The 25501-nt window shown below is 53.9% G+C and overlaps 1 protein-coding gene across 7 annotated transcripts; it reads right to left on the bottom strand.

The window, feature by feature from the left end:
* Positions 1 to 1105: 1105 nt before the first annotated feature.
* Positions 1106 to 24197, bottom strand: PPP3CC (protein phosphatase 3 catalytic subunit gamma). 7 transcript variants are annotated; one of them, XM_027443563.3, is made up of 16 exons: positions 23927 to 24197; positions 14864 to 15061; positions 14493 to 14617; positions 12193 to 12304; positions 11541 to 11686; positions 11065 to 11204; positions 10452 to 10529; positions 10272 to 10366; positions 9505 to 9630; positions 8499 to 8576; positions 7686 to 7712; positions 6666 to 6747; positions 6243 to 6340; positions 4670 to 4699; positions 3389 to 3513; positions 1106 to 3095 (listed from the first exon to the last, which is right to left on the bottom strand). In XM_027443563.3, exons 1-16 carry the CDS (start codon positions 23976 to 23978, stop codon positions 3084 to 3086), a joined length of 1524 nt encoding a protein of 507 aa, XP_027299364.1. In that variant the 5' UTR covers positions 23979 to 24197; the 3' UTR covers positions 1106 to 3083. The 7 variants fall into 7 exon arrangements, with proteins under 7 accessions (XP_027299364.1, XP_027299367.1, XP_071883189.1 ...); XM_027443566.3 differs by lacking the exon at positions 4670 to 4699; XM_027443560.3 differs by lacking the exon at positions 1106 to 3095 and having other exon boundaries at positions 3289 to 3513.
* Positions 24198 to 25501: the final 1304 nt, after the last annotated feature.

The following is a 25501-nucleotide window of genomic DNA, read 5'->3' as shown; positions in this document are numbered from 1 at the left end:
CAAAAGGGAGACCCCCGAAGGGGAGCGAGGCCGGAGGCTGACCCCAATCCAGGGGGGAAGGTTGGGGAGGTGGTGGTGGTGGGGTGAGGTCATGGAAAGGGGTGAAAGGGAAAAAAAAGGGAAAAAAAAAGGGTGGTGGGGGTGATGAGGGGGTCGGAGAGCGCATGGAGAGGTGGCCTCGACGGCGGGAGGCGGCGCCTCCGCTCCTCCGACGAGCCTTGGAGAGAAAGGAGAAGGATGGTGAGGGGAAAAGAAGGAGCCAACATCCCCTCCCCGGCCCCAAAAAGAGAGTTATTTGGTTATTTACCCATTTTAAGGGCGAGGAGAGGAGGCTGAGGGCTCTCCAAGGAGGTGAGGCCAAGCACCAAGGCGCAACGGGCACTGGAAGCACCAGCACGGCGCCTCGTCCCTTTTTTGGACCCAAAAAGCGGTCCCCAAACCCCAAAATCCCCCAACCCCTCCCTCCCCAAGCCCCGGGGGCTGCCCCCAAGGAACCACAGCGGAGCCGAGCGACTGCGTCAATTTTTTAAACTTTTTTTTTCTTTTTTTTTTTCTTTTTTTTTTTCTCCTTAAAGATGACTTCCGATTTACATTAAGACGGTTCTAACAAATTCATTCCTTGTTCACAAAAAAAAAAAAAAAAAGAAATTATATTAAATAATTTCTGCCAATAAATAACATTTTCACCAGTAATTTTTTTTTTTTTCCTTTAAACGTAACTAAAAAAAAAAAAAAAAGCGAGAAACAAAAAAATAAAATAAAATAAAATAAAAATAAAAATAAAATAAAATAAAGGAGGCAGTCTCCAGGCAACGGGCGTTCAAAGATCCTTCAAGCATCGAGAACCCTAAAAAAATAAATCACCATCCCAGCACACAGCCCCTTTTGGGGGGGGTTTTGGGGCCTCCCCTGGGGGGGCTGGCACGGGGGGGGCGAGGGCTTCTCCCAAAAACCCCGTGCCCGACGTGGCGCTGCCTCCCCTCCTTTTTTCATGCACCTTTGCTCTAAACATGCAAAAAAAAACCAAAAAACCCAGGCTGCGAGGCCAGCCTGCAAAGGAGCGAGCCCCGGGCTGGGCTTCCCCTCGTGCTCACTGGTTTTGTAATTTTTGGGGGGGCCGGCCGGGGAGGGAGACGGGTCGGAGCTCTGAGATGAGGGATTTTGGGGTGTGCGCAGCTCCCAGGCGCCGGCCAGAGGTGGAAATTTGATGGAAATTTGGTGGAAATTGGGTGGAAATTGGATTTTTTGGCTTTTTTTCGCCCCACCTCGCTGGCTGCGTCCCCAAAATGTGGCCAGGAGGAGAGGCTGCGCCCCAGCTGGGTGCAAGGGGGGGGCGCAGAAGTGCTGCCCACCCCTCTCCAGCTGCTCCTCCGGGCTTAATGAGTGATAATCAAGGGGGTAATTAGCACCCACGCCCCGTCATGGTGGCGAGGGGATGGGGACCATCCGTGCCACCCAATCCTGCCACCCCAAAACTGCTGCAGGCCCCCGGAGGAGCACGAGGGGATCCCTCGTGGGGGGAGCCCCCCCCTCTAAGAGGCCGTGTCCCCGTCCCAAAAATCCCCAAAACTGCTGCTGGGGCGAGATCCCAGCCTGGGTGAGAACAACATGCCCTAAAAACATGCACGGGCAGCACCTTTGCCACGGTTTTTTGCGCTCTCGGAGGAAGATACCACACATGGGCTCACTGCGATTCGGAAAGGATGCCATAAAAATTAAAAAAAAAAAGGAAAAAAAGAAAAAAAAAGAATCGAGAGATACTCACAGACAAAGGCAATTGGCCCCACGCCTCGTATGGGGTTTAGAGAAGCTCGCTCAAAACATCTCGCACTTTTTGCAAAGCAGTGGGCGTGTAGAAAAGAAAAAAAAAGAAAAGAAAAAAAAAAAAAAGAGAAGTGGAGGCACGGAGACTCGAAGTCTCTCGTGAAAAAACCCGGGGGTCTGCTCACGGGTGCTGCTTCCTAAAGAGCTGGCGTGGAGTTAAAGGTGGTGCACGGGGCGGCTCCCTGCAAAATTGCTGCTCTCCTCCGTGGTTTTTGGCTCCTGGGGGGCCAAAAGGAGCCCACAAAGAGCCCCCGGAGAGGCAAAAACCCTCTGCGCGCACAGCCAAGCCTCGAAACCCTCCGAGAGGGTTTGCAAAAAACCCTTCTCGTTCCCTCACTGCCCTCCTTTTGCCTTGGGGGGGGCTCTCCAGAACAAACAGCCCCCCCAAAAAACCTCTGCCTGGATCCTGGGTTCCTCTACCTGCTGCCAAACCCTCCAAAGCCAAGGGAGGGATTTCAAAACTTCCTGCGAAGCCTCTCAAAAGTCAAAATCCCTGCACAAAAACCGGCAAAACCACGGCTCATCCTTCCCCAAGCCCCCATCGAGTGAAAGACCCCCAAAAAATTCACCTGGGGTGGTCGGGAGGGATTTTGGCTCTGGGGAGGGGAGCGCGCCGCCAGCCCCACGGTACGTGCTGGTGGCCGCAGAGGGGTTTTTCTATCCGTGAGTCAAAAATCACCCTCTTTTCCCTTAAAAATTTGGGCCACGCATGTTTCCCGGAGATAATTCCTCTGCTGTGAATCAGAGGAGTCCCAAAGGGACCGCAGCCACGTGGGGTCGGAGAGCCAGGGCTTGAAGGATGCGCCTGCCCCCCCTCCCCGATCCTAACCAGAGGCTGCGCTTTTTGCTTTGGGCTCCGCTGGCCCAAAAACGGAATTACCAAAAAAAAAGGTGCCACGAAACACCCGAGGCTTTGGGAACACATTTTGGGCGGTCACCTCTGAAGCACGGGGCCGGACCCGAGCCGCTCGCAGCGTGGGCAAGAAGCCGAAGAAAACAACAGCAAACTCTGGGAAGAAGACAGCCGTGAACAAAAAAAGAAGAAAAAAGAAAAAAAAAGAAAAAGAACCAACCAAACCAACCCGATTTTAAAAGGAGCTGCTTGGGAAAGCACAGCCTAACCGAGATTTGTACCGGAGTGGACGACCCAAATTGCCTGGGACTGGGTTTGTTTCGGGGTGACCCCCCCCTCTCCGCCGAGGTTTGCCTCCCCCGGGGGTGAGCTGTGCAGTGCAACGCTCGGGACAATGCTCTAGCAGTCAGATTGGTTTCTAAATTAAAAAAAAAAAAAAAAAGATGGAGTTTTTTTTATATATATATACCGAACATAAATAAAAAACTTACAAAATGGTCACCTCTCTTACAGAACGGATGCAAACTGGATTATGAACGTGCCTCCAGGTGAAGTTGGTTTTCTCCCCTGCCCCCGCCCCCCAACCCCCAATAATAAATAAATAAAATTCATTAAGTTTTGGATCCTTTAGTGGTGCAGACCGGGCGCTCGGACCCGTTACTGGGCTTTCTTCCCCGTGCCGTTCTTGTCCGCAGAGTTTGTTGAGGTTACCAAGTTCACCGGCCCGTCCGAGTGCACCGAATCTTTGCGCGGCGGCATGCGCTCGTTGATGCGGTCGAGCCCTCGGGCTTCCTCGAAGCTGCGGATCTTGTGCTGGGGCGAAAACCCACGGATGGCTGCGGGGGAAAAAAGGGGAGAGAAAAAGGGTTAAAAGGGATGAGGAATTGGGGTCCCCCTTCGGGGAGCCCCGCGGCACACGGCAAGACGCACAGGGCACCGCCGGGGTGGCCGAAAGCACGTGTCTGGGGCTCTGTGTTGGGCATCACCCAGTTCCTCCCAGTTTCCCCCAGTTTGGGATGCAAACTGGGCCACCAGCAGCGCCAGGAGGGGGCACAGGTCCCGGCCCTGCTCCCCGGTGGCATCTGATTTAGGAGAAGCAGCTCGGAGACCAGACAAGTGCTCAACGGCCCCGGACGGCGAAACGTCAGGGGACTTGGAAAAGCTGCAAAAAAAACCCCACGATGCTAAAAAACTAAAAAATAACAACAACACCACACAGCACACCAACGAGGACACCACCGCAAGGCTTCAAATCCAGCACAAAGCACAAAAAAAGGCCTCGGATGATGAGTGCAGCGCTTCTTGCATCACCAGGAGACACCCGGGGGACGAAATCCATCCCCGGACATGGGCGCGCACCTGGGTCACCGCCACCAGGCAGAGCCCGGGACCCTCACGGCGATGACACAGGCCAAATGTTCAACTTATAGAGAAGTTAAAAAAAAAAAACGGGGTTTGGAGCCAAATTGTTCCGCAAGGACTTGGCTGGTTTGCAAATAAACTTCCTCTGGCAAGCCGGCCCCAGATGCGTGGCCACATTCATCGGAGCTACGGAGGGGAGAAGCTCCCTGGGCTGACCGAGCCTTGATTTCTGCAAGAACAGCAGGGAAAAAAATTGCTCCTCCACCCCAGGAGCGTCTTGGCCCACCTGGGGGAAGGCAAAAATGACATCAGCGACCCGCTGATCCCGAAGGATTTGGGCCAAGTTGTTGTGGGATTGAGTTTTCCAGGGGGTGAGCTCAGCCATGAGGTCGCAGGACCCCGGCACCGGGGTCTCAAGGACTCCAGGGGACAGGGTGGGCTCGGTGACTGCTAAAATCACCCTGCCCCAGCCCTCTGCGTGCTTTTTGCCCCCCAGCAGGGTCTCCTCCCTCCCTTCTGGTGATGCAAGAGTGAAAAAAAAAGCATCCACGAGGCCGACAAAGCTGGTTAAGATCAGCGCGCACACACACACGGAGATGATCCGAGGCTCTCGCCGGGTTCTAGCCATACCTTCCCGTGCCTCTACCGCTTCTACTGTGGCTGTAATACAGAAGAAGAGTGGCATGCAAAAATGGAGACAGAAAAAAAAAAAGAAAAAAAAGAAAAAAAAAAGAAAAAAAAAAGAAAAAAAGAGTGAGAGTGAGTGATCCGACATCAGCGCCGCGGGTGCAGAGCCCGCAGCCACCCACCCCCGGTGGAGGCAGCCGAAACCGAGTGGTGGAGAAGGAAGGGGACAGGAGCTGGGGGCAGAGAGGGGGCTCCCCGGGTGCCAGCACGGGGATAAACCCCAGGGGAACGAAGGCAGAAGCAGGGAGCTGGCCTGAATTCCACCACCAAAACCCGGCTGATGCTTCAAATCTGCTCGCGCTCCTGCTCCGAGCCCCAAAATGTCCCCAGGCAACCACAGAGCTGAGCAATTTTCCCCCCTCTATCCCCCCTCGCCGGGGCTGCTGCAGGCTGAGAAGTTTGGATCGAGTCCCTGCCTCGACATCTGGGAGCAGCCACTTCTTTTCCTTGACCAAATCCCCCGCTTTCAGCCCCAAAACGTTGCCGGTTTGGCGCTGGCCACAACGCGAAGGCCACGCGGTCCTCGAGAGGCTAAAAAAGGAGGAGGAGGAGGAGGAGGAGGAGGAGGAGGAAGGAAGCGGCACGGTTCTGCCACGCTGTGCTGCAGGAGGGAGGAGGAGACCCTGAAGCAGAGGGATGGAGCTGCCACGTTCCTCCCTTACAAACTATTTTTTGGAGTCCATCCTGGAGCAAAAGCTCTTCCGAGCCCTTAGGAAACCACCCGGCGCTGGTCAGAAGGGGGAAAGCGGGCTGCTTCCATGCCAGCACTCAAAAAACTGGCGGCAGGAAAGGATTAAAACCCTCAAAATTACAGGATTCCCCCCCAGGGACACGTGTTGGTGCGAGAACTCCCTCCCTGACTCTCGGCACAGAGCGCTGGCGAGGGTGGGAGCAACGCAAGCCAGAGCGCAGAGAAAAAATCCCAAGGCAGCCCAAAACCACGGGGCCTAAAGGAGTTTTAATAGGAAACATCAGAGGCCCGGAGGGTCTGGATGCTTGGGCTGAAAACCTCAGCTTCCTCTGCCGGGCTGCACGATTTCCTCGGGTCCCGCCCAGGAGGGGTCGGGTAGCCAAGGACAAACGGGGAGGCGTGGGGTTCGTCGCTGCGCTCAGATGGAAGCAGCCACGGAGAGATGAAATAGAGGATGCTGAGGAGGCAGGGTTAGAAGGGAAATGCCTGATTGTTGCAGAAATAGATTAAAAAAAATTAAGGAACAGGCGTGCTCCGGGCTGGGTGCTGTTTGCTGGCTGTGCTTCCTCGTATTCCCTTCCTCCGGGGTGCACGGAAAGCTCTCCGGGGTGCACGGAAAGCTCTGCGCACCCCCACCTCTGCTGCTGCTTGCTTGCTGCCTGGGAATCCTTCCTCCCCGGGGGCCTGAAGCATCCCTCAGGTCCCCCAGGACCCCGAAGCACGGCTAAAGAAAGCGAGGGAGCAATTTCCAGGACAGCTGGGGGCCAGATGCAGAGCTAGGGGCCGGGGGTGGTGCGGCACGGAGCGCGCCGGGCTCGTACTCACCCGTCTGCAGGGTCTGCCTCCCCCCTGAGAGCACTCCCAGGGGCAGGGTACCTGTGGGAGTCAGGCCTTTGAGGGTCAGCACGCTCTCGCTTTCCTCTCTGCAAATAAAAATAAAAAAAAATTAAAAAATACAGACTGAGAGATGAGCACAAGGCTGGGACGGGTCCATGCAACAAGCGGGGAGCTGATATTTGGCAACGAGCACGACCTGAACCTGCCTCCTGAGCGCAGCACCTCTGCCTCCGCCACCAAAAAAACTCATCCCAGCACCACGAGGACCACGCAAAGCTCAACCAAAATTTTTTTTTAGAAGCCTGAGAGCACCCACAGCCTCTGCCACCTGCCCGAAAGCAGCAGCCTGGACCGCGCGCGCACCGCCAGCCCCAGAGCGAGACGGGAGTAAGGACCGTGCCACGTCCTTACCGAAGCACCGAGAAGACACGTGCCATCTTCCCAATGGCTCTGATCTTATTCCTGATGATCTCTTTACGGACCGTTGTCCCACCTTGGGGAGAAAAAAAAAACAAAGAAACAAAAAACAAAACACCACCGGCATGGTTAAGGTTTTCCCCCTCGGAGGCGCAACGTCAGCGCCAAGCCCCTGCCTGAACTCCGGGAAAAGAAAAAAAAAATAATAATAAAATAAAATAAAATAAAAACTCATGGTTTGCAGATTTCACAGCTAGGCTCTCGAGAGAACAGCGCCCAGGATGGCAACACCGACAGGATGACAACACGGACTCGAGAGGTCTGAGAGTAAAGAACCACCAAAGGGAAGGGAGCTCGGCCGGGCGCCGTCACCAGGAGCTCACCGGGTCGGCTCGCACTGCACGGGATGGGACACAAATGGCTCAGCCACGGAGAGGCGGGTGTGCAAGGCAGAACGTGGATGGGGCTGGGTGCTGATGGACACCGCGGGACGCCGGGGCTGTGCTCGGAGGTGTCAAGGCAAGCACCAGCTCGGGCACCCCGGGCACGCAGCCAAGGGCTGGCCGGAGCCCCGCGCGCACACGGAGTGAGAGGTGAGAGCTCCCCTCGCCCCTACACAGAACCAAACGTGGGAGAAAAAGCACGGAGGGTAACTGGAAACAAACAGAAACCGAGGTAAACGAGGTAACAAGACACATCTCCTCTCGGCTGAGATTCTTCACATGGCCCAAGTACACATCAGGACAGGACAAGCCAAACCGGAGGTCCAGCATGCACCCATGGCCCAGCCATGCACTAGGTGGCTGCATTCAGAAGTCAGAGAGAAACGTGACCCCCCCGTTCCTCGAGCTCCTGGAGGAACGCAGAAGGGTTAAAAAACACACGGCGCTTATGTTAAAACTGAAAAGGGGATGAAGAGGCTGCCCAACTAGTCAGCTAGTCAAATCCACTCCGAGGAATCTGGTGGCACAGGCAGTGAAAAATTAAAGCCGGTAGCAAATTCTAGCTGGGTACCTTTCGGATAGCTTGAAATGTAGTGATCTTCAGGGAGAGGAGACACCAAGAAACAAGTAGATGAAGACAGAGATAGAAGAAACAAATTTAATTTCTCATGGGAGGGAGAAAGAAAAACAAACAAAAAAAAACCAACGAAAACCAAAAAAAACGAAATGCAAATGGGAGAAGCGGGTTAAAGTCAACCTGTCGGCTGAAGCGGCGCCTTATTTTTAGAGCCCCGTGGTGTTCTGCTGCCCTGCGGGACTGATTTTACTCCACCCTGTGCCAGCAGCCCCCCCGAGACCCCCACCATGTCCCTGCCACCCCCCGACACAAGCTGCCACCAAGCCTCTGCCTTTTTTTTCCCTTTTGACGCACAGCTTAAAAGCGGGGCCGAAAGCTGTGAGCTCCATTTCTGGGCTGCCACGAGGAGCCACTTTAGAGGAGTTTGGTGCAACAGATGAGCAGACTGGGTGGATGTTCTGCTGCAGCAAATTTAGATTCAGGGGGGGAAAAAAAAATAAAAATACCAGCTCGGGAAGCAGTCCCTGCAAGGAGCAGGAAACCGTTCTCCAGAGGAGCTGGCAAGGAGCGTCTGTCACAGGGAATGTAACTCAATTCCGCTGTCATTGAGCAGCAAAGGGAAAAAAAGAAAAAAGTTTCCCACCCGTGGCTGCACAAGGGCTGGCCAAAAAGGATCTGGAGCCCCCGGCAGGGCAGCGAGCCATAAATCAGGTGCTGAGCACCCCGGAGCTGATGTCCCAGACCTGTCCCCACCATCACCTCCCCTCCCCGTTACCAGCTCAGTCCCAGCAGTTTTTTTTTTTTTACCTTCCAATGTCTCGTCGCCGTCTGAAATCAACTCATCATCGGAGCATATGTTGAGGATGTTAACGAGCATTTCTGTGACTGCAAGAAGCAGAGACAGGGAGATGAGAGAGGGCTGGTGCACGCGCGTTTGGCACGAGGAGGGATGGGGAGGACGAGCCGGACAAAGGAATGATTTCAAGGTCGTTTTTCCCTCTGGAAGTAGGATCCCAAAGCCATTTTTTGAGCTGCTCGCTGCTGGTGCCTCGCAGCAGTACCCAGAGCAGACGACATCCTCTGCACCTTCTGCCAAGGAGGTGGCTGTGGTCCAAGCGCAGCACAGATGAAGCAGCCGTGGGGAGCGGGGTGCCAGCATCGCTGCCTCCCCACCCCAAACCTGCACAGCTCCGAGCCACCTGGCTCCGAGAGCCTCAGGGCTGCGGGGAATTCAACCCTCGGCTCCCTCAAAGTCAAAAATCCTTGGGCTGGGGACTTTAAAGGCGTCCTCGAAACCCACGGCTCCGCTGGGGAATTTAAGAGCCGCCAGGAGGTGTAAAAGATTCCTTCGCCGGGAAAGCGAGGCGAAGGCTTGGATGTATTTTAGGCAGCCTCACCTCCTTCAAAATGATCTAAGCCTTCACATCCAAGTGAACGCTTCCTTTCTGGCCACCAGCCAGCAGGAGATTTTCATTCCTCTGCTGCACACGAGGAGCGAGGGAAAACGTCTCCAAATCCCCAGGCAGGGCTATACCGACCGAGACCGGCTCCACCGGCCAGGCAGAATTAGGAAGAAGGTTTTTTTTTGTTGGAAAAAGCTTTCTAGAGCAGGTATCGATGATTATTTTCAAGTTTCAGCCAGTAACACGTGGCTCTCCTTGAACCTGAGCACTTCTCCCCCTGGTATCTGCTACAAGAAGTTGTGGCACTGACCCAACGCACTTGGTTCGTGGCACAGGTTCTGCACACTCGGGGGTTCAAACCATGACCAGTCCCTGTGCAACCCCAAAAAATCCATCCCAACAGCCCTTACCCTTCTCTCCCACGAAAGGCAGAGACCATGTGAAGACATCCATGAAGTTTGGAAGCCAGTAGGGGTGAGGGGAGCAGTTGAACTGCCGGATGTTCATGACGTTGTTTTCGTATTTCAGGACAGCAGCTGGGGAGAGAGCGAGGAGACACAACACAGCCTCAGGGAGTCGCACCTCTGCTAATTAAAACTTCATTACCAGCAGCAACAAGAGGCTGAACTCATGCAGAATCAAACCACCAGCTACCCAAACCCAGAGCTTAAGCAGTATTTTTTCAGATAATCTATCAAAAACTCGTAATAATAATGAGGGTGAATTTAACCACGCTGTTAAAATCGGTGCAGAAGTGCTGTGCACAGAGCCAAGATCCAAAGGGAGGGGTAAAAAAAAAAAAAAACATTTTAGGGAAGTTCCCCATAGTACGTACGTGGTACCAGGGGAACGGGGAAGTTGCAGCTTGCCTGTACAAGCAGCTTCTCTTTTATGGCATCAGGAGCGCTGGGCTGTCATGCGGCTGGGAACGAGAGCATTATTCCAGGCTCTCACTTGACAATTAATTGCCACAGTAACGGCTGAGATCTTTGAGGCAGAGAAGCCAGCCACTTCCAGCTCCCCAGCTGCCAGCGGGTTAGCACAGAAAGCTCTTTTTTTTTTTTTAATTTCAGGCATGCAAACGCAAGCAGAGGAGAGGGCAGAAGATGATGGAGAGGGATTTCCTGGGAGCGTGACGCCGGTACCCACAGCCCAGCCCTGGTCCTGCCAGCCTTACCCTTGTTGTTATAGACATCTAGGTAATTTGGTGCAGAGAAGATTGTGATTAACGATGGAAAGCCTGTTGTCTGGCTCTTCCTGTACATTCGGTACCTGGAAAGCAGGTCAGGCGTGAAACGCGCCGCTCCTGCCCCGCGCGGCCGGCGGGGAGGCAGGGGGAGGCTGCTCGGGCACTTACCCAGCGTCCTGGGCTTCGTGAGCTCGGATTACAGATAACAAACTATTGTTCTGCAAAAAATCACAAACTGCAGGGTAACTGCAAAAGAAAAACACGCGTTAGCACGGAGCAAGAGAGAAGAGGCAGCGCCCGAGGTCTCGGTTTCCACTTTCAGCATCTGCTCAGTTTGTGCCCAGCATCCCCAAACGAGGCCAGCATCTGTTGCATCACCCCAAAATTAATTGCGAAGTGCTCTGATAACAGCCCCCTGGTGCCAAATCCTCCCCATCAGCCAGGCTACAAGTGGTCTGTCAGCACAACCGCTCCCCTTTTAGCCAGGAAAGGATTATTTCCTAGAGCTCCCGGTACTGTCCAGCGCCTGAAAACCACTCAAAGGGCAGGCTGCCAACGAGCAGAAGCATCTCTGCTGCCCGATATCCCAATTTCACAGAGCAACAGATCCAAAGAGAGCTCAACATTGCAGGAGGGAACAAGATTTTGTCCATTAGAGCCAACAGAAGGCTGCTGCTCTGGAGTCCCACAGAGAGATGTGAATGGCAATTCATCTCCCTTTCCATTTCAGCACAAGGAGACGAAACCCTCAGGTCTCTCAGCCCCCTAAAACGCTGCTTACCTGTAGAAATAGGAGCAGCCTCGGACGGTGTTGTGGGCGAAATGCTCCACGGTCTTCTCGTTGCCGTAATCCTCCGACGGATCGGACCAGAGCAGGTCGCACATGGGGCCAAAGGCTGGAGGCTCCTTGAACCTGTCTAACTGAAAAATCGGGCACCACGTCAGGACAGCACGCACGGAGCTTTGGGGACAGCCTCCAGCTTCGTCCCGTGGTTATTTTTCCCGAGGTTTAAGCCTCCTCTCAGCGCACAGCGAGCACAGGAGCCTCAAACCTGGAAGCCCAGGTGTGAATCGAGCTTGCCATGAACCAAACCATTAATCCTAAACTGTGCTCCCCTCCTAACCACCCCAAAAACCCAAAGTTTTACCACGTGTGCCAACCAGGAGCAGCAAACGGGCTGCGAGAAGGAGCTGAACCCCAATCGGGATGCCCAACATACCCCAAAAAAACGTGAAAAGGTGGTGGAGGTGACTTACTTTCCTAATGTCATCTAGACACGTGATTTCTGGAGACAGTCCTCCGTGAACGCACAGGAATTGCTGGTTTAAGAGGGCAGCAAGAGGAAGACAGTCAAAGGTATCCATGCACGCATCGTACACTCGCTCCGAATACTTGATTCGACCTGGTGGGTTGGGGGCACGGGGAGGAAGAGAGGGGAAAAGTGAATTAATTTGCACAACAAAGGCTGCTCAGGTTGTAAGCAGAGCTTTAATTTTTTTCTTCTTCTTTTTCAGGGAGTCACTTAACTCCAGTAAAATCGTCTGGAAGGTGATGGTTCTCCCCGGTGCAAACACCGAGGAGCAAATCCTTTTATTTGCTTCCCGTGGTAATCACCGATCCCAGCTGCACAAGCTGGAGCTGGAAGTCATTTGGCGGTAATTACACGGTGCTGGGGCTGAAAAAAGTCAGGGAGGGGGACCCAGAACTTCGTGGGACTTCAAAATGGGTTTGGTTTTCAGCAGGAGCTGAAACGGGAGAAATGCAGCCTACGCAGGATAAAAAGATGTGATTTTTTTGCAGCTCCAGACCTACCTGGTATCACTCGTGGTTGCCTCCCACCCCAAAATAAGCCCCCAAAAAGGGGGTAAGATGTGAACAGATTTAAATCCTTACCCGGGTGATACTTACACTCCTGTTTGAAGGTGAAATACTCCGTGAGGTGCCTGCACTCGTGGTTCCCTCGAAGGAGGAACAAGGTTTTGGGATGATTTATCTTCAAGCTCCATAAATACAGCACGCACTGCAAGGGAGGGAAGGAGGGGACGGCGTGTAGTGACAACCTTTTATAGGGCACCCATCAACCGCGGGCTTCCCGAAATGTTTCTGGGAAGACACCCAAAAAGCTGCGTGAGGAACCCTGATAGAAACCCAGCTCCATAACGGGCAGCAGATCTTATCTCGGCCAACCTCGGCAGCTGGAGAGGGGGGGAAAAAGCCACCCCGAGCATTTCTCTATATTAGGGCCGAGCTGGAGAAGTGACAAATGAACAAATGAGGTCGCAATTTGGGGCTGGGCTGGGTGGGGGCAGCTTCTCCTCCCTGCACAGCACCCGGTGGTTTGCTGCTCACGCTCCGGTCACGTGAAGTTTTGAGTTCAAAACAGGAAAACCCTGGCCAAAAAAAAATAAGTCGGTGAAACCTTGCTGGCTTTGAAGAGGGCTCCCCACATCCCCCTCGCCCTGACACCTGTAAAGGGGTCGTGCCAAGCGATGCTGCACCCAAAGGAGCTTTAGGAGCAGGGGCCCCAAAATATTTCACGGCGGAGGCTCCGTGGAAAAGGGATCCTTAAAACATCACCGATGCGGTGTGCACATCTCCAGGAGCACAGGAACAGCCCCCAGGAGCGAAATGAATTCATTTTGGGGTTGGTTTCCACCACCTAAAACCTCCCGAATTTTAAATCTGAGCAGAGATGGGGCCAGAGACAGTGGCAGGTAATGCAAGCTGCAGCAAAAATCACGTTTCCTTACATCCACTAACAGGAGGAGTGCCCCCCACAAAAATATTCCTAATTATTTGGGGATTTAAAGCTTTAATCTCCCACGTTTGCAGCCTTAGTGTCACGCTCCTGAGCTAGCAGGAGAAATGGGAAAGGAAAGCCCCCAGAAATGAAGCCAAGGACTGGCAAAGCATCGGGGAAAGCAGCCGGCCCCATTATTTAAGAGTTATTTAAGACAGGATTCTGAACGGTTTTCCTGAATGCCTCCTCGGCCCCCCAGTTTTTTTAGGGAGCAAAAATCTTCCCCAAAAAAATGAAGCAAAAGTCTCAGATCTGGGGCTGCTCGGAGAAATCCTCCGAGCCCAGGTGGGAACCTCTCCGAGCACGCAGGCAGCAGGAGGTGGGAAGAAAAAGCACACATCGGGAGGAAAAAGGGGGTGAAACCTTCCAGATGCTGCTTGATCCGTGACATTTGGATCAGCCCCCGCGTGTGCTCATCAAAGCCCACCCTAAATCGTGAGAGATCGGATCGGTGCCATCTCCGCGGGCTCGGAGAGCGCTTGGGGGTTTTCCTCTCTGCAGGCACCAGGGGGAAAAAAAGGGGAAGGAGGAGGGTCGAGAGCAGCAGAAAATGAGCTCCGCTCGTCCCCTTCCACCCCAAGGGCTGCCGGGCTCCTCCTGCCAGCACCACCCCAAATCCAGCAGCCCCAAAACCAGCTCCTTGTCAGCCCTGGGCAGTGTTTAGGAACACACCAAGCACGGGGCTGGGCACGAGGTGGAGAGGTGGCAGGACCCCCCCCAAACCCTCTGCAGGAGCCTTCGGAGAAGCCTCAGCCTCTGCTCTTGGCCTTTAGGGCTCCTCCCCAAAATTTAACGAGTCCTGAGCAGCAAATTTCCCCTGGTTGAGCCCCGCTGTGGTAGCACCCTTCCTCTTCAAACAGAAACCGAAATGATTTCGCAGCTCCTCCCGCCTTAATCCCATCACCCACCTTGATGGCTTTCGTGCCGCCGTGTCCCCAAATGTCACCTCCAGCGGGGACAAGCGCTCCTTTTCCAGCAGGTTTGGGGCTTTGCAGCATTTCCTAACCCCTCTCCCTCGCTGCCTGTATCACCCGTGGCTTTTTGGTGACCTTTTAAGACCAGCAGCTCCCTGCGCCCCCCAGCTCCTGGCACCCCACAGGGCTGCAAAACCCTAAGGGGGTGCGTGATGTTCCACCCCCTGTCCCTGCCAGGGGACAAGGCAGGCACAGCACAGCCAGATGCATCATTAAATGCCTCTGCTCCAACCTTTTGGGCCCCAAAATTCATTTTCCTATCCCTCCTGACCCCATCTCTGGCACCGCATGGTGGATACGTTCAGGGGAGCGGTGGCTCGGTTGCAAAGTGTTGGTTTTTTTTTCCTGCTAAGCTGAATTCTGAGAGTTTGTAAGCTTTTAGGTCTGCTGGCTTGGCGTTAACACCCCCCCCAGGTTCAGCTTTTCTTTGTCACCTCTATACTGAAGTAGCCTCTGTCCACGTAGTCTCCCAGGAAGAGGTAGCGGGTGTTGTTGGGTGAGCCTCCCACTTCAAACAGCTTCATCAGGTCAAAGAACTGCCCGTGAATGTCACCGCACACTGCAGGGGGGGGAAAAAAGAGCAGAGAAGAGAGGCAGAGAGTTACGTGCTAAGAAAAGAAAGGTCGTGACAGCACCGAGGAGCACGGCTGCGCTCTGCCCCCAGCTTCGCACCCAGCCTGTGCCAAACCCTCTTTTCCGAGAGCTAAAACAACTCCAAAACCTCCCCGGTGGGAAAAAAAAAAAAAAAAAAAAAGGGCTGAAAATCTGCTCTGGGGTGAAACAAGGGGGCAGGAGGCTCTCTGACCTGTGATGGGAGCCTCCACCTCGATCATGGTCTTCTCGTGCCGCAGGATGGCAGCTCCATCGTTGATGATTTTCAGCGCCGCGTCCTCCTCCAGGCGCCCTTCCTTCACCAAGTGGCTCTTCAGGACGTCCAGGCGAGGTTTGCCGTCTTCAAAAACCTCCTTCAGCGTGAGCCTCTGCGTGGGAGGGAAGGGGACGGCTGCAAAAGGAAGGGGAGAGGTTAGGAAAACGGCACAAATTACGGGGAAGGAGCCACAGGCTTCGAGACAGGAGGCTCCGAGCTTGCTCCGGGGGAAATTTTGCTCTGGGATCCTGAAAGGTGGGAAGCTGAGATGCCAGAGAGAGTGAAAAAAAACTCAAAGTGCTTAAAAAGATGCCCTGGGAAGGGAAGATGCCACCCGCAGCCGGAGAAACCGCGCGCACCGAGGCTGCCCCCGAGCTCAGCAAGGAGAGTCGTGGCCACGAGGCTGCCCAAAAGCAGGACTGAACCCAAAAATGGGGGAAAAGAGGGCAAAAAGCACACCGGTTCCTAATTAAATCACGGCACACTGTCACCCCGGAGGAGCTGCCTTCGCCTCCTGAGGAGCTTAACCCTAAATTTAACAGCGGGTTCACGGCGAGGAAATCCCCCCTGGAGGGGATTTTGGAGCAATTTTGCCAAGATTTTGAAGCTGTCACCTCCTCTGCACCTCCCGTTGTCTGATCGGGGCTGAATTTGAGCCAGGAGGGGAGGAAAACCACGTCAGAGGTGGATGATGTTATCCCTGAGCCAGGGCTGGCGAAGGCACCCCCATGCCCCGTGGATTTTCGCCCCGTGGATTTTCGCCCCCGTGGATTTGTGGCTCTTTGAAATGCAAAAAACGGGGCAGGGAGAGAAAAAGCCCAGAGCCACCAGAGCTCCTCTGCTCCCAACCTCAGGTCTGAAGCACGGCGAATGTAGGACAGCGGCGGAGGCGATGAAAGGGCCCCCACGCTGAGCAGCCCCCAATTAACGCCGAGCAGCCCCCAATTAACGAGGTTTTGGCAGGACCCCCGCCTGCACCGACAGGGGCTGGACACAGCTCCGAGCGCCCCTATTACGCACCTCTGCAGCTTAAGGGGGGGGGGGAAAATGGGGTGACCTCTTCGGTTTCCCCCCCAAAAAACCCTGTGCATTTAAGGGAATTTAGGGAATTTCATGCCACGCTCTCCGGATTTGCACAGCAAAGGGAAGGGGGCACGTGGAGGAGCTGGGGGCAAGCGTTTCCCTGGGGCTCGGGGGGTTTTGGGGACTCGGGAGGGTTTTGGGGACTCGCTGCCTGCAGCGCCAGGGGAAGGGCTCGTAAATCCTTCTGGGGAGCGGGCAGTTGTCCGAGCGCCTGGCAGCTGACTCCCAAGGAAGCCAGGGAGCATCTGAAGGTCAAACGGTTCAGAAGGAAGAAGAGAAAGAGAAACGGGAACCGCGTGGCTCCGTTTCCAGACCCTAAAACCCTAAAACGCGGCCACCGGGCGCAGAGAGACCCCCAGGGCCAGGAGCTGGGACTGACAGCCTGAAAAAAAAAAAGGTGTGGGACCCCAGGAGCAGCGCTGCCCGTCACAATTCAGAGCAGAGCCACGAGAAAAGTGCTGGCACTGCTCTGCCTTTTTTTTTTTCCCTTGGTAGCCCGTGCGAGCGGAGTTATGCAAGATAAAACCCAGGGCCGCGCCGATGCGAGCAGCCCGGAGGGTTTATGTAAGTTCCCTCGCTGGCTTCGCGTGGCTCCGATCCCACGAGGAGCAGGGGAAGGAAGCAGCGTGGATCCAGGAGTGGCAGGAGAAGGGATTTGGGGAGAAATCCCTGCTCTGGAGCAGCCGGAGACACTGGCACCGTGCCGGGGGCGCACGCACCCCGCATAGACACCACGTTACACATGGGAGGTGTGGAGCAATCCCATTTTCTACACCGCCTGCTGACCCATCCCAAAAAAAAAAGGGCTTTTTGGCTCTCCAATCTGGCTTCAAAAGCCTCGTAGGGGCTGCAGGAGAAATCCTCCCTGCCCCAGAAGCCACCTGAACCCCCCGCAGCCGGGGACGAGGACACAGACTTAAGTCATTAGTGTTGTCCCAGCGAGTAATCCTGTTAGCCAGCAGAACTTGTGTAAGGGCTTTAGGAGAGCGGCTGCAAGCAGCTGACATAAATATCCGCTCCTTTTTTTTTTTCTTTAAGGTCTCAATTTTATCCTCGGTGCAGCCGGGGGGGGACAAGAAGCGGTGCCGAAGCCTTGCGCCCTTGGGCACCCTTTCCCCAAGTGATAATTTGGGTAAATCGCAGAGAAAACGCTCCCAACATCCAGCTCCTCGTGGGCTGCGACCTCCGTGCCACCTTCCTTTTGCACGCAGAGCATCCAGGCTGGGTTAAAATGGGTTAAAAAGTGGAAATTTGGGGTCTGGGGTGTTGTTTTATGAGGGTATCCGACACCGAAAAAAGCGCCGCGCTCCTCGCCCTGCCGACGGGACGCACGGCGCGTGCCAGAGGGCACCCGTGGAAGTGAACTTTTGAGGAGAAAAACGGATTAAAAGGTCGGCTGCGCTCGGAGGAGCTCAGGAAAAGGCAGAGGAGGGGCAGAGCTCTGCTCGCTGCGAGAGGAGGAGCGGGGAGGCGCCGGGAGCTCTCCGAGAGGGGATGGAGAGGGGAGGACGGGGCTCCTGCCACCCCCGCGCCCCCACGGAGAGCCTCGGGATGTCATTTAGAGGCTGAGCAAGGAGAGATCCTTGGTGGAAAAGGAGCCAGCACTGCGTGCTCAAAGAGCTCCCGTTCCAGCCGGGCTTTTTGGGTGCGTCGAGTCCAGAAAATGCCCCCAAAAATAAAGATTTTCAACACAAAGTGCCCTGCAGCTCCCGAAACGGATGGGAGCGCATCCAAGGGGCATTTTTGCACCAATCTTCTCCGCTCGCCCTCCGTCAAGCGAGTCTTACAGCCAGCGAGTGGAACAGAGGGCTACAGATGTACTTTTGGGGAGAAAAACCCCGTTTTGGGGCATTCTGCAGCAGGCAGCACAGCTCAGGAAAAAGCTCAGGAAAAAGGTGAAATCTCTGCACGGGGGCTGAGTGAGAGGGAAAATCAGAACCCAGCCACGGCACCAGGTCCTGCAGAAGCCACCGGGTTTTAAAAGGGCCTCAAGTGCCCAAAAGCAAGGATGGGTTGAGGCTCAGGAGCTGAAATAAGCCAGTTTTCAACTTTTTCTTAGTCCTAATAGCTATTAAAAACTGATTTCCTAGGGAATAATCCCTATTTTTGGGGATCCGGACACGTTCCTGGGGAGAACACGCCACGCTGTCTCCGCCGCACGAATCCCCGAGCCGGTCTGCAGGAAATTCTCCCTCCCCTAGGGCGCCTCCGGGCACGTTTACACGAGAGCCTGCAGAAACAGATGTGTGCTCCACGCCGAGTTTTCGGAGCCTGGCCGAGCCCTGACGAATTTTCTGTGCCATTTCTCAGGAGGCGGCAGCAGCAGCGCTGGCACGGCCGTCCCGAGCCGGCTGCAGGAGCAGCGTGGCAACCCAGCCGCCACCAAGCAGAGCCAATAAATCGCTCCTCCAGCCTCTAAAAAAATGAAAAAATAAATTAATTTCTCCCCTCGACATCGGTTTGTGCCATCAGAAGTAGCGTTGGCAGCTCAGAAGTCACCAAGTCAAGCGAACGCCTTCCTTGCGTAAACGCAGCGGGAGCCAGGAGCGATTATTCGCACCATTTTGGTGTTTTTCCTCCAAATTTTTGCATATTCTTTCTGCTCCTCCGAGGGCAGCGATCTTCCTTTTTTGTTCTGAGTAAGAGACGCGGCTTCCCGAGGCTCTGAGCACCCAAAAACGGAGCAAGAAATGAATTTTGCTTCTCCAAAGATGGAGCCGTGGCCGTGCGCCCACGGTGTGCGCAGCCCTGCCCGGCACACGGTTTTGGGTCCCCTCCTCAATATTAGGGTTTTGTTTTCGAGGAAATATCAGTCTTTGCACACAAAGGATTAATCACAGGAGTTTGTAGGATTAATTGCAGAGGTTTGGAGCTCCAAAGTTGCAGGGGTTTGGAGCTCCAAAGTTTTACCCAAAATTAGCCAGAGCGCGCTGCTGGAGCTGACGCCAGGCTCAGGAAATGCGCTCAGCTCCCTACCTTGAACCATTTTTTTTTTTTTATAGGACAGCGACGTGCCCTAAAAATACCTGCATTGTCTGGCAAATCCTACCAAACCGAATGATTTCTTCGAAGGGGGAGAGAGGAGGAGCAGTCATCGTGGTATCAGAGTCGAGAGAAATGGAGACAGCGATCGGCCGCGGCGAATTTGTCTCTGCCCTTCAGCAATTCCAGGAGCGACACCCAAATTTTGAGGCCGTGCATCCTCTCGGTTACCAAAACCTGGCACGTTTGGGCTGTGCAGAAGCCAGGTGCATTAAAATCCAAATTAAAAAAACCCCAAGTGCCAGCCCTGGGCAGCAAAATACAACCCAGAAAGGTACCGGGTGCCAACAGGGGCACAACCCAGCCCCGTCCAAAGCTGAGCGCAGCACCAGGAGGCTAGAAAATAATCAAATTTACCCAAAACCAACTCCATTTGTGCATTTTGGAGGCCACAAAGCTTGGGAAGCCGTACAGCTGCCCTTCGGAGCCGTGCTCAGCACCTCCTAATTAATCAGGTAGGGCGTAATTATCCGTCAGCTATTCCGCTGGCGAAACGCGGAATCTAAATAGTGTTATCGGGCTGGGAAAGGGGGAAAAAAAGAAAAAAAAAGTGGTTTTTGGCCAAAATAAACTGCGGAGACTCAAGGAGGTTTCCGACACACCTCCGAGGAGCTGGCGGGGATTAAACCCAGGGGTGTTTAAGTGGAGCAGAGGAGACTTAAACCCGGCCCCGCTCATCCCCGGGGGATTTCCCCGTCGGGGGAGCCGGGTGCCTGTCCTCCAGGAGGACCCCGAGCTCGACCTATTTCGGCGGCCTCTTTGGGATCAAGGTGGATTTTTTGAGCCGTGCCAGGTTCCTCGGCTCCGTGCTGCGGCGTGGATTTGCCTGGGGTTGTCATTGAGACAACCTGCCCCGAGCCAGCAGCCACCTCGTGGCAAAAAGAGCACCCAAAAGTGGCCTGAAAAGAGGAAAAAAAAAGGGTCCTTTGGAGACCCTCGAGCCCTACAGACCTTCCAGTCGCACCGCAGGGTTGGCACTTTCCTCTCACTGGCTCCCAAGGGGTTGTGGCTAAGCTGGAGTGGAAAAAAAAAATTAAAAATTAAAAATTAAAAATTAAAGAGGAGGAGGAAAAAAAAAGCCCGAGGTCTCCAGCAAGCAGCTGCAGCGACTTATAAAAAAAAAAATTAAAAAAATAAATAAATAAAAAGGGAGCTCACCCAAGGAGCCAAGAGGGGGATTCCTAGATGTCAGCGGGCGGGGAAGCTCGCCACCTGTTTTCGGGAGCTGCCAGCGGCTCCACTAATAGCTCGTTAATGGGGGAACAGGAGGGGCTTTGTGGCCAAAATTCCCCACCTGCTGGGAGCCGTAAAACCCCAGCCCCGTGGCTGCGCGGGGGGTGCCGGCTCCCCCCGGTTCCAGCCACCCCAAGGGGTCACCCGAATATTTACCAGCTCCTTTTGGGCACGGAGCAGCTCTTTTGGAGGGTAAAAACCCCAAATTGGGGTCCTAAAGCTACGGGGAATAAAACTGGGAGGGGTTGAGGGCAGCGTTGGGGATTTGGGGTGATTGGGACCTTCCCGGTGCGCACGGGAGCAGCCCCGTGGATGGGATCCTCCAAACTCCAAAACTCCACGAATGTTAAAATGGGGCTGAAAATATAAATTTAAGCCTTATTGCAGAGTTTGGGGTGGCATCGCTGGTTATAGTATCGCTGCGGTGTCCGTCCTCCGTGTTTGGGGTCCTCGTCCAGGAGCTGGGGATGGGGATCCTCGGCGTCCTCCCGCTGCTCCAAAAAATCCCTTTTCTTCAGCAATTCGTAGGAGGGAGAGTTTTTTAGGGTAAGGAGAAGGAACTGGAGGCTCCTCCCGGAGCCAGGCTGCTGGGAGAAAGCTCAGCTGGCAGAAATCGAGCCCGAATCCCCCGTTTAGACGAGTTTTATCCCCGTGTTTCCACCAGAATCGGGTCAGGATGGGGAAAACGCTTGGAATTTGTGCCCCAAAATGAATTTTTGCCAGGTTTTGCTCCACCAGCTTCGAGGCCAAGCACAGCCCCGCTCCGGAGCCACCGTCCTGCCTGGTGGTGCCATCCCAACCCCGATCCCTGCCTTATAGGATAACGCTCCACCTCGTTTGTTCCCTCGTTAACGAGCCCTAATTCCACCCCAAAACCGCACGGCCAGTATGGAGCTCGTCGGGAAAGCCACAGCTGGAAAAGCAGCCCGGACCTAAATAGGTTTGGGGGGAATATCCCGAGATTTAAGGGTGGCTCTGCCCCAAAAGGGACCCCAAGTTTTACCTAAATAGCTCTTATGGACGGGGAAATGCTCAATTATGTTTTTTTTTGCTGCAGAATGGGGTCTCCGAGCAGCAGGGGATGGGGTTAACCTTCCCCGGGTTGATATCTGGGGGAAAAAAAAACAAATTTGCACAAAACCCAGCGACCCTTCCCGGCTCCGCCCCAAAGCACCTGCTGCTGTTCTCAGAGGAAACCCCCAAAAAATAAAAATTAAACCCAAAGGATACGACGTGGCCAAACCAACGCAGGGCAGGACCCCCAAAAACGCCCCGTTTCCAGCTCAGAAATGTTTCTTTTTCTCAATAATCCCAATTTCCCGGTATTTTGGGGTTGGTTCAGCTGGAGACAGCCCAGGAATGCCCCAAATCCATCACCCCAGGAATGGGGACGGGATGGGACTGGGAAAGCATCGCATCAGGGTCTTTATATCTTCCCCATTTAAAGATGCTCCATGGAAGCATCATTTTTGGGGAAAAACCAAGCAAAAAAAGCCAAGTTGGATGTGCAGAAATGAGCCTGAAAAAGCCACGGGGCTCACGGAAAGACGACGCCAAAATAACCCCCAAATAACCCCCAGGGAGGGGAGCCCAGCCCCAGTTTTGGGGCATCATGCTAAAAATACGCAAATCCCTCAAAAATTCGAGTTTTTTGGCAACACGGATAACAAAAACCACCCCCCACCTCCTTCATTTTTCACCAAAATGAAGGATTTTGGTTAAAATGAAGGATTTCGGTTAAAACCGGGCACCGGGGGATTGAGAACAACCCCTCAGAGAACCCCAAAAATGAGCATTTTCAGGATCAGGAGTTACCCAAATCCACTTTTACGCAGAAAAATGATAAAATCGGTAAACATCAAACCGCTGAAAATTAAAAAAAAATCATTTTTGCCCTTAATTAGAGTTCCCATTCCCGCAGGGCCCCGGAGATGTAAATATATAGGGTAAAGGCGGTCCTACCTAATTGCAGGCGCCCTCCTTTGGGGGAAAATCGCCTTTTCTCTCCCAATTTCGGTTTTTAATAACCGTGTCAGCACCTCCCGGCCCTAATCACAGCCCCCGAGGTTTCCCGGGGAGGTTTCTAGGGGATCTCGAGCAAATCCCAAAAGGGCTCGGGGGCAAACCGAGAGCCCCCGGCATCGTTCAAAAAAGGGATTTGGGGCCAAATTTGCGATCCTGATGCCAGGGGGGGGGTCGGGTGGATCCTAAAAGCTGCGGGGATGTTACGAGGCCGGGATTTAGGGGATTTGCAGGGCTGCCGGCGAGCCCTAAATGATAAAATCCAACCAGGGGAGACCCCAAATCCCCAAACCCTGCAGCTTTTTTTAGGGATCTAGGCTCGGTTTTGAGGGATCAAACCCCAAAACCCCCCAAGCAGCACAAAGGGATCCCGAAAATCCCCCAAAAAGCCACCCTGCGGTCCCCTTTTCCCCTTCGTTTGGGGCCCCCGGTCATTAACGCGCCGCATGTGACCGGCCGCATGACGGGCTAAAAAAATCCCAAGCAGGGAGCACGGGCTGGGGACGACCCCAAAAGGGGGGGGGTTCCCCTCCCAGCACGGCCGCGACACCCCCCAAAAAAAAACCCCAAAAGCACCAAAATATGGGGTCATTCCCTTCCAGCTGTCCCCATTGTCCCTATTCCTCCCCCCCTGCTCTCGTTATAGGGCTGGGGGCTCCCTGTATGATCCTGCCCCCCCCCCAGCTCACACCACAAGGAGCAAATCCTACAAAAAAAATTAGGGGGACGCTGCTCAGACCCCAAAAAATTGACACCCCCCCCCCCAAATCTAACCCCCCCCAGGTCCTGCACAACAGATTCTGTCCCACAAACGCTGCCCCAAGCCCCATAGTGTTTTTTTTTTGGGGGGGAATCTCCCTAATGTGAAATTCAGGGATCCCCCAAAATCAGGGGTGCCCCCCCAAAACCAGGTGCCCCCCCCCAAAAAAAACGAGCAGCCCCCCCAGTTTGGCCATGGGGGGGGGAATCTCCCCAAAACCCCCTTGAGGGGGGCTCCCCACACACCAAGAGCCCCCCCATGGCTCCCCTAAAACTGGGGTTGTCCCTCCCAAAAAATAAGGTTCCCCCAAAGCAATGAGATTGCCCTAAAATGATATAATTCACCCCAAAATGATCAGGTTCCCCCCAAAGCATGAGGGGCTTCCCCCCCCAAAAACAAGAAGGTTTCCCCCAAAATCAAGAGGGTCACCCCCAAAAAGAGAGGATTCCCCCCCCAAAAAAGAGGGGATCCCACTAAAAATGAGGATTTTCCCCTAAAAAAGAGGGTAGACCCCAAAAAACGAGGATTTCCTCCCAAAAATGAGGGGCACCATCAAGAGGGTCCCAAAACAACGATAAGGTGGCCCGAAAATACGAGGATTCCCCCCAAAACACGAGGGTCCCCCGAAAAAAAATAAAATATAGGATTCCCATCAACCCGTCGCCCCCAAAACCACGCGGATTTCCCCCAAAACAAAACCCGCCATAAAAAACACCGAGACCCCCCCCCAAAAAAAAAAACAAAAAACCCCGAGGCTTCCTCACACCCCCTCCTTCTCCCCTCCGCACCCCCAAAAAAAAAAAACAACTAAAAACGCCAAAAATCGCCCCAAAACCCACTCCCCCCCCCCCCTTCCTCACCCTTAACGATGCGCTCGGTGGTCGGCAGCTTGGCGTGGCCGCGCCCGGACATGGTGCCGGGGGGAGGGGGGGGGGCTCACGGAGGATGAAGACGACCCCGGGGGGGGGGTCCCGGTGCCGGTCTCCCCCCTCCCGACGCCGCCAAACGATCGCGTCCCGGTCCCGGCCTCAGCTCCCGGCTCCGGCCCCGGGCGGCGGCTCCGCGGCGCTTCCCCCCCCCCGGCCGCCACCGCCGCCGCCGCCGCCGCCGCCCCTACTGCGCCTGCGCGGAGGGCGGGGTCACGTGGGCGCGCGGCTCGCCCTCCCTTCCTGCCGCCATCTTGGAGGGGAAGGGGGCGTTGCTAAGGAGACGCGGCCCGCCATTATGGAGGGGGGGGGGGTTGGAGGGGATAGGGGGTGGGAGGTTGTGTGGAAATAAAATGGAAATAAAATGGAAATTGAAATAAAGTGGGTGCTGCTTCCTTTTTTTCTTGAGGGGAAGGGGATGGATATCTGTGAAAATGGAATAAAAATGGACCAGGGTTGGAGGGGAAGGGGGTGGGGGGGATAAAGGGGAAATAAAATGGAAATGGAAATAAAGTTGAAATTGAAATAAAGTGGGTGCTGCTTCCTTTTTTTTTTTTTTTTTGAGGGGAAGGGGATGGAAATCTGTGAAAATGGAATAAAAATGGACCAGGGTTGGAGGGGAAGGGGGTGGAAGGGTGGGGGGATAAAGTGGAAATGGAAATAAAATGGAAATGGGAATAAAAAATGAACTGGGTGTTGCTTCATTTATTTATTTATTTATTTATTTTGAGGGGAAGGGGATGGAAATCTATAAATAAAATGGAAATAAAAATGGACCAGGTGCTGCTTCCTAGGTTGGAGGGGAAGAGGGTGGAAGACTGGGAGAAAATGGAAATAAAATGGAAATGGAAATAAAGCGGAAATAAAAATTGAACCGGGTGCTGCTTTCTTTTTTTTTGTGAGGGGAAGGGGGTGGAAATCTGCATGGAAATGGAATAAAAACGGACCTGGTGCTGCTTCCTGGGTTGGGGGGGAAGGGGTGGAAGGCTGGGAGAATAAAATGGAAATAAAATGGAAATGGAAATAAAGTGGAAATGGAAATAAAGTGGAAATAAAAAATGAACCGGGTGCTGATTCCTTCTTTTGAGGGGAATGGGATGGAAATCTGTGTGGAAATAAAACGGAAATAAAAATGGACTGGGTGCTGCTTCCTGGGTTGGAGGGGAAGGGAGTGGAAGACTGGGAGAATAAAGTGGAAATGGAAATAAAATGGAAATATGAATAATCTGAGTGCTGCTTCCTGGTTGTGAGGGGAAGGGGATGGAAATCTGTGTGTGAAAATGGAATAAAAGTGAACCGGGTGCTGCTTCCTGGGTTGGAGGGGAAAGGGGTGAAAGGCTGTGTGAAAATAAAATGGAAAGGGGAAAAAAAAAAAAAAAAAGGAAATTGAAATAAAGTGGGTGATGCTTTTTTTTTTTTTTTTTTTTTTTTTTTTTTTTTTTGAGGGGAAGGGGATGGAAATCTGTGAAAATGGAATAAAAATGGACCAGGTGCTGCTTCCTAGGTTGG

Source organism: Anas platyrhynchos, chromosome 23 (genome assembly GCF_047663525.1).
Source record: "Anas platyrhynchos isolate ZD024472 breed Pekin duck chromosome 23, IASCAAS_PekinDuck_T2T, whole genome shotgun sequence".
Lineage (NCBI taxonomy): Eukaryota > Metazoa > Chordata > Aves > Anseriformes > Anatidae > Anas > Anas platyrhynchos.
This window is presented reverse-complemented; position numbering and strand designations above follow the sequence as displayed.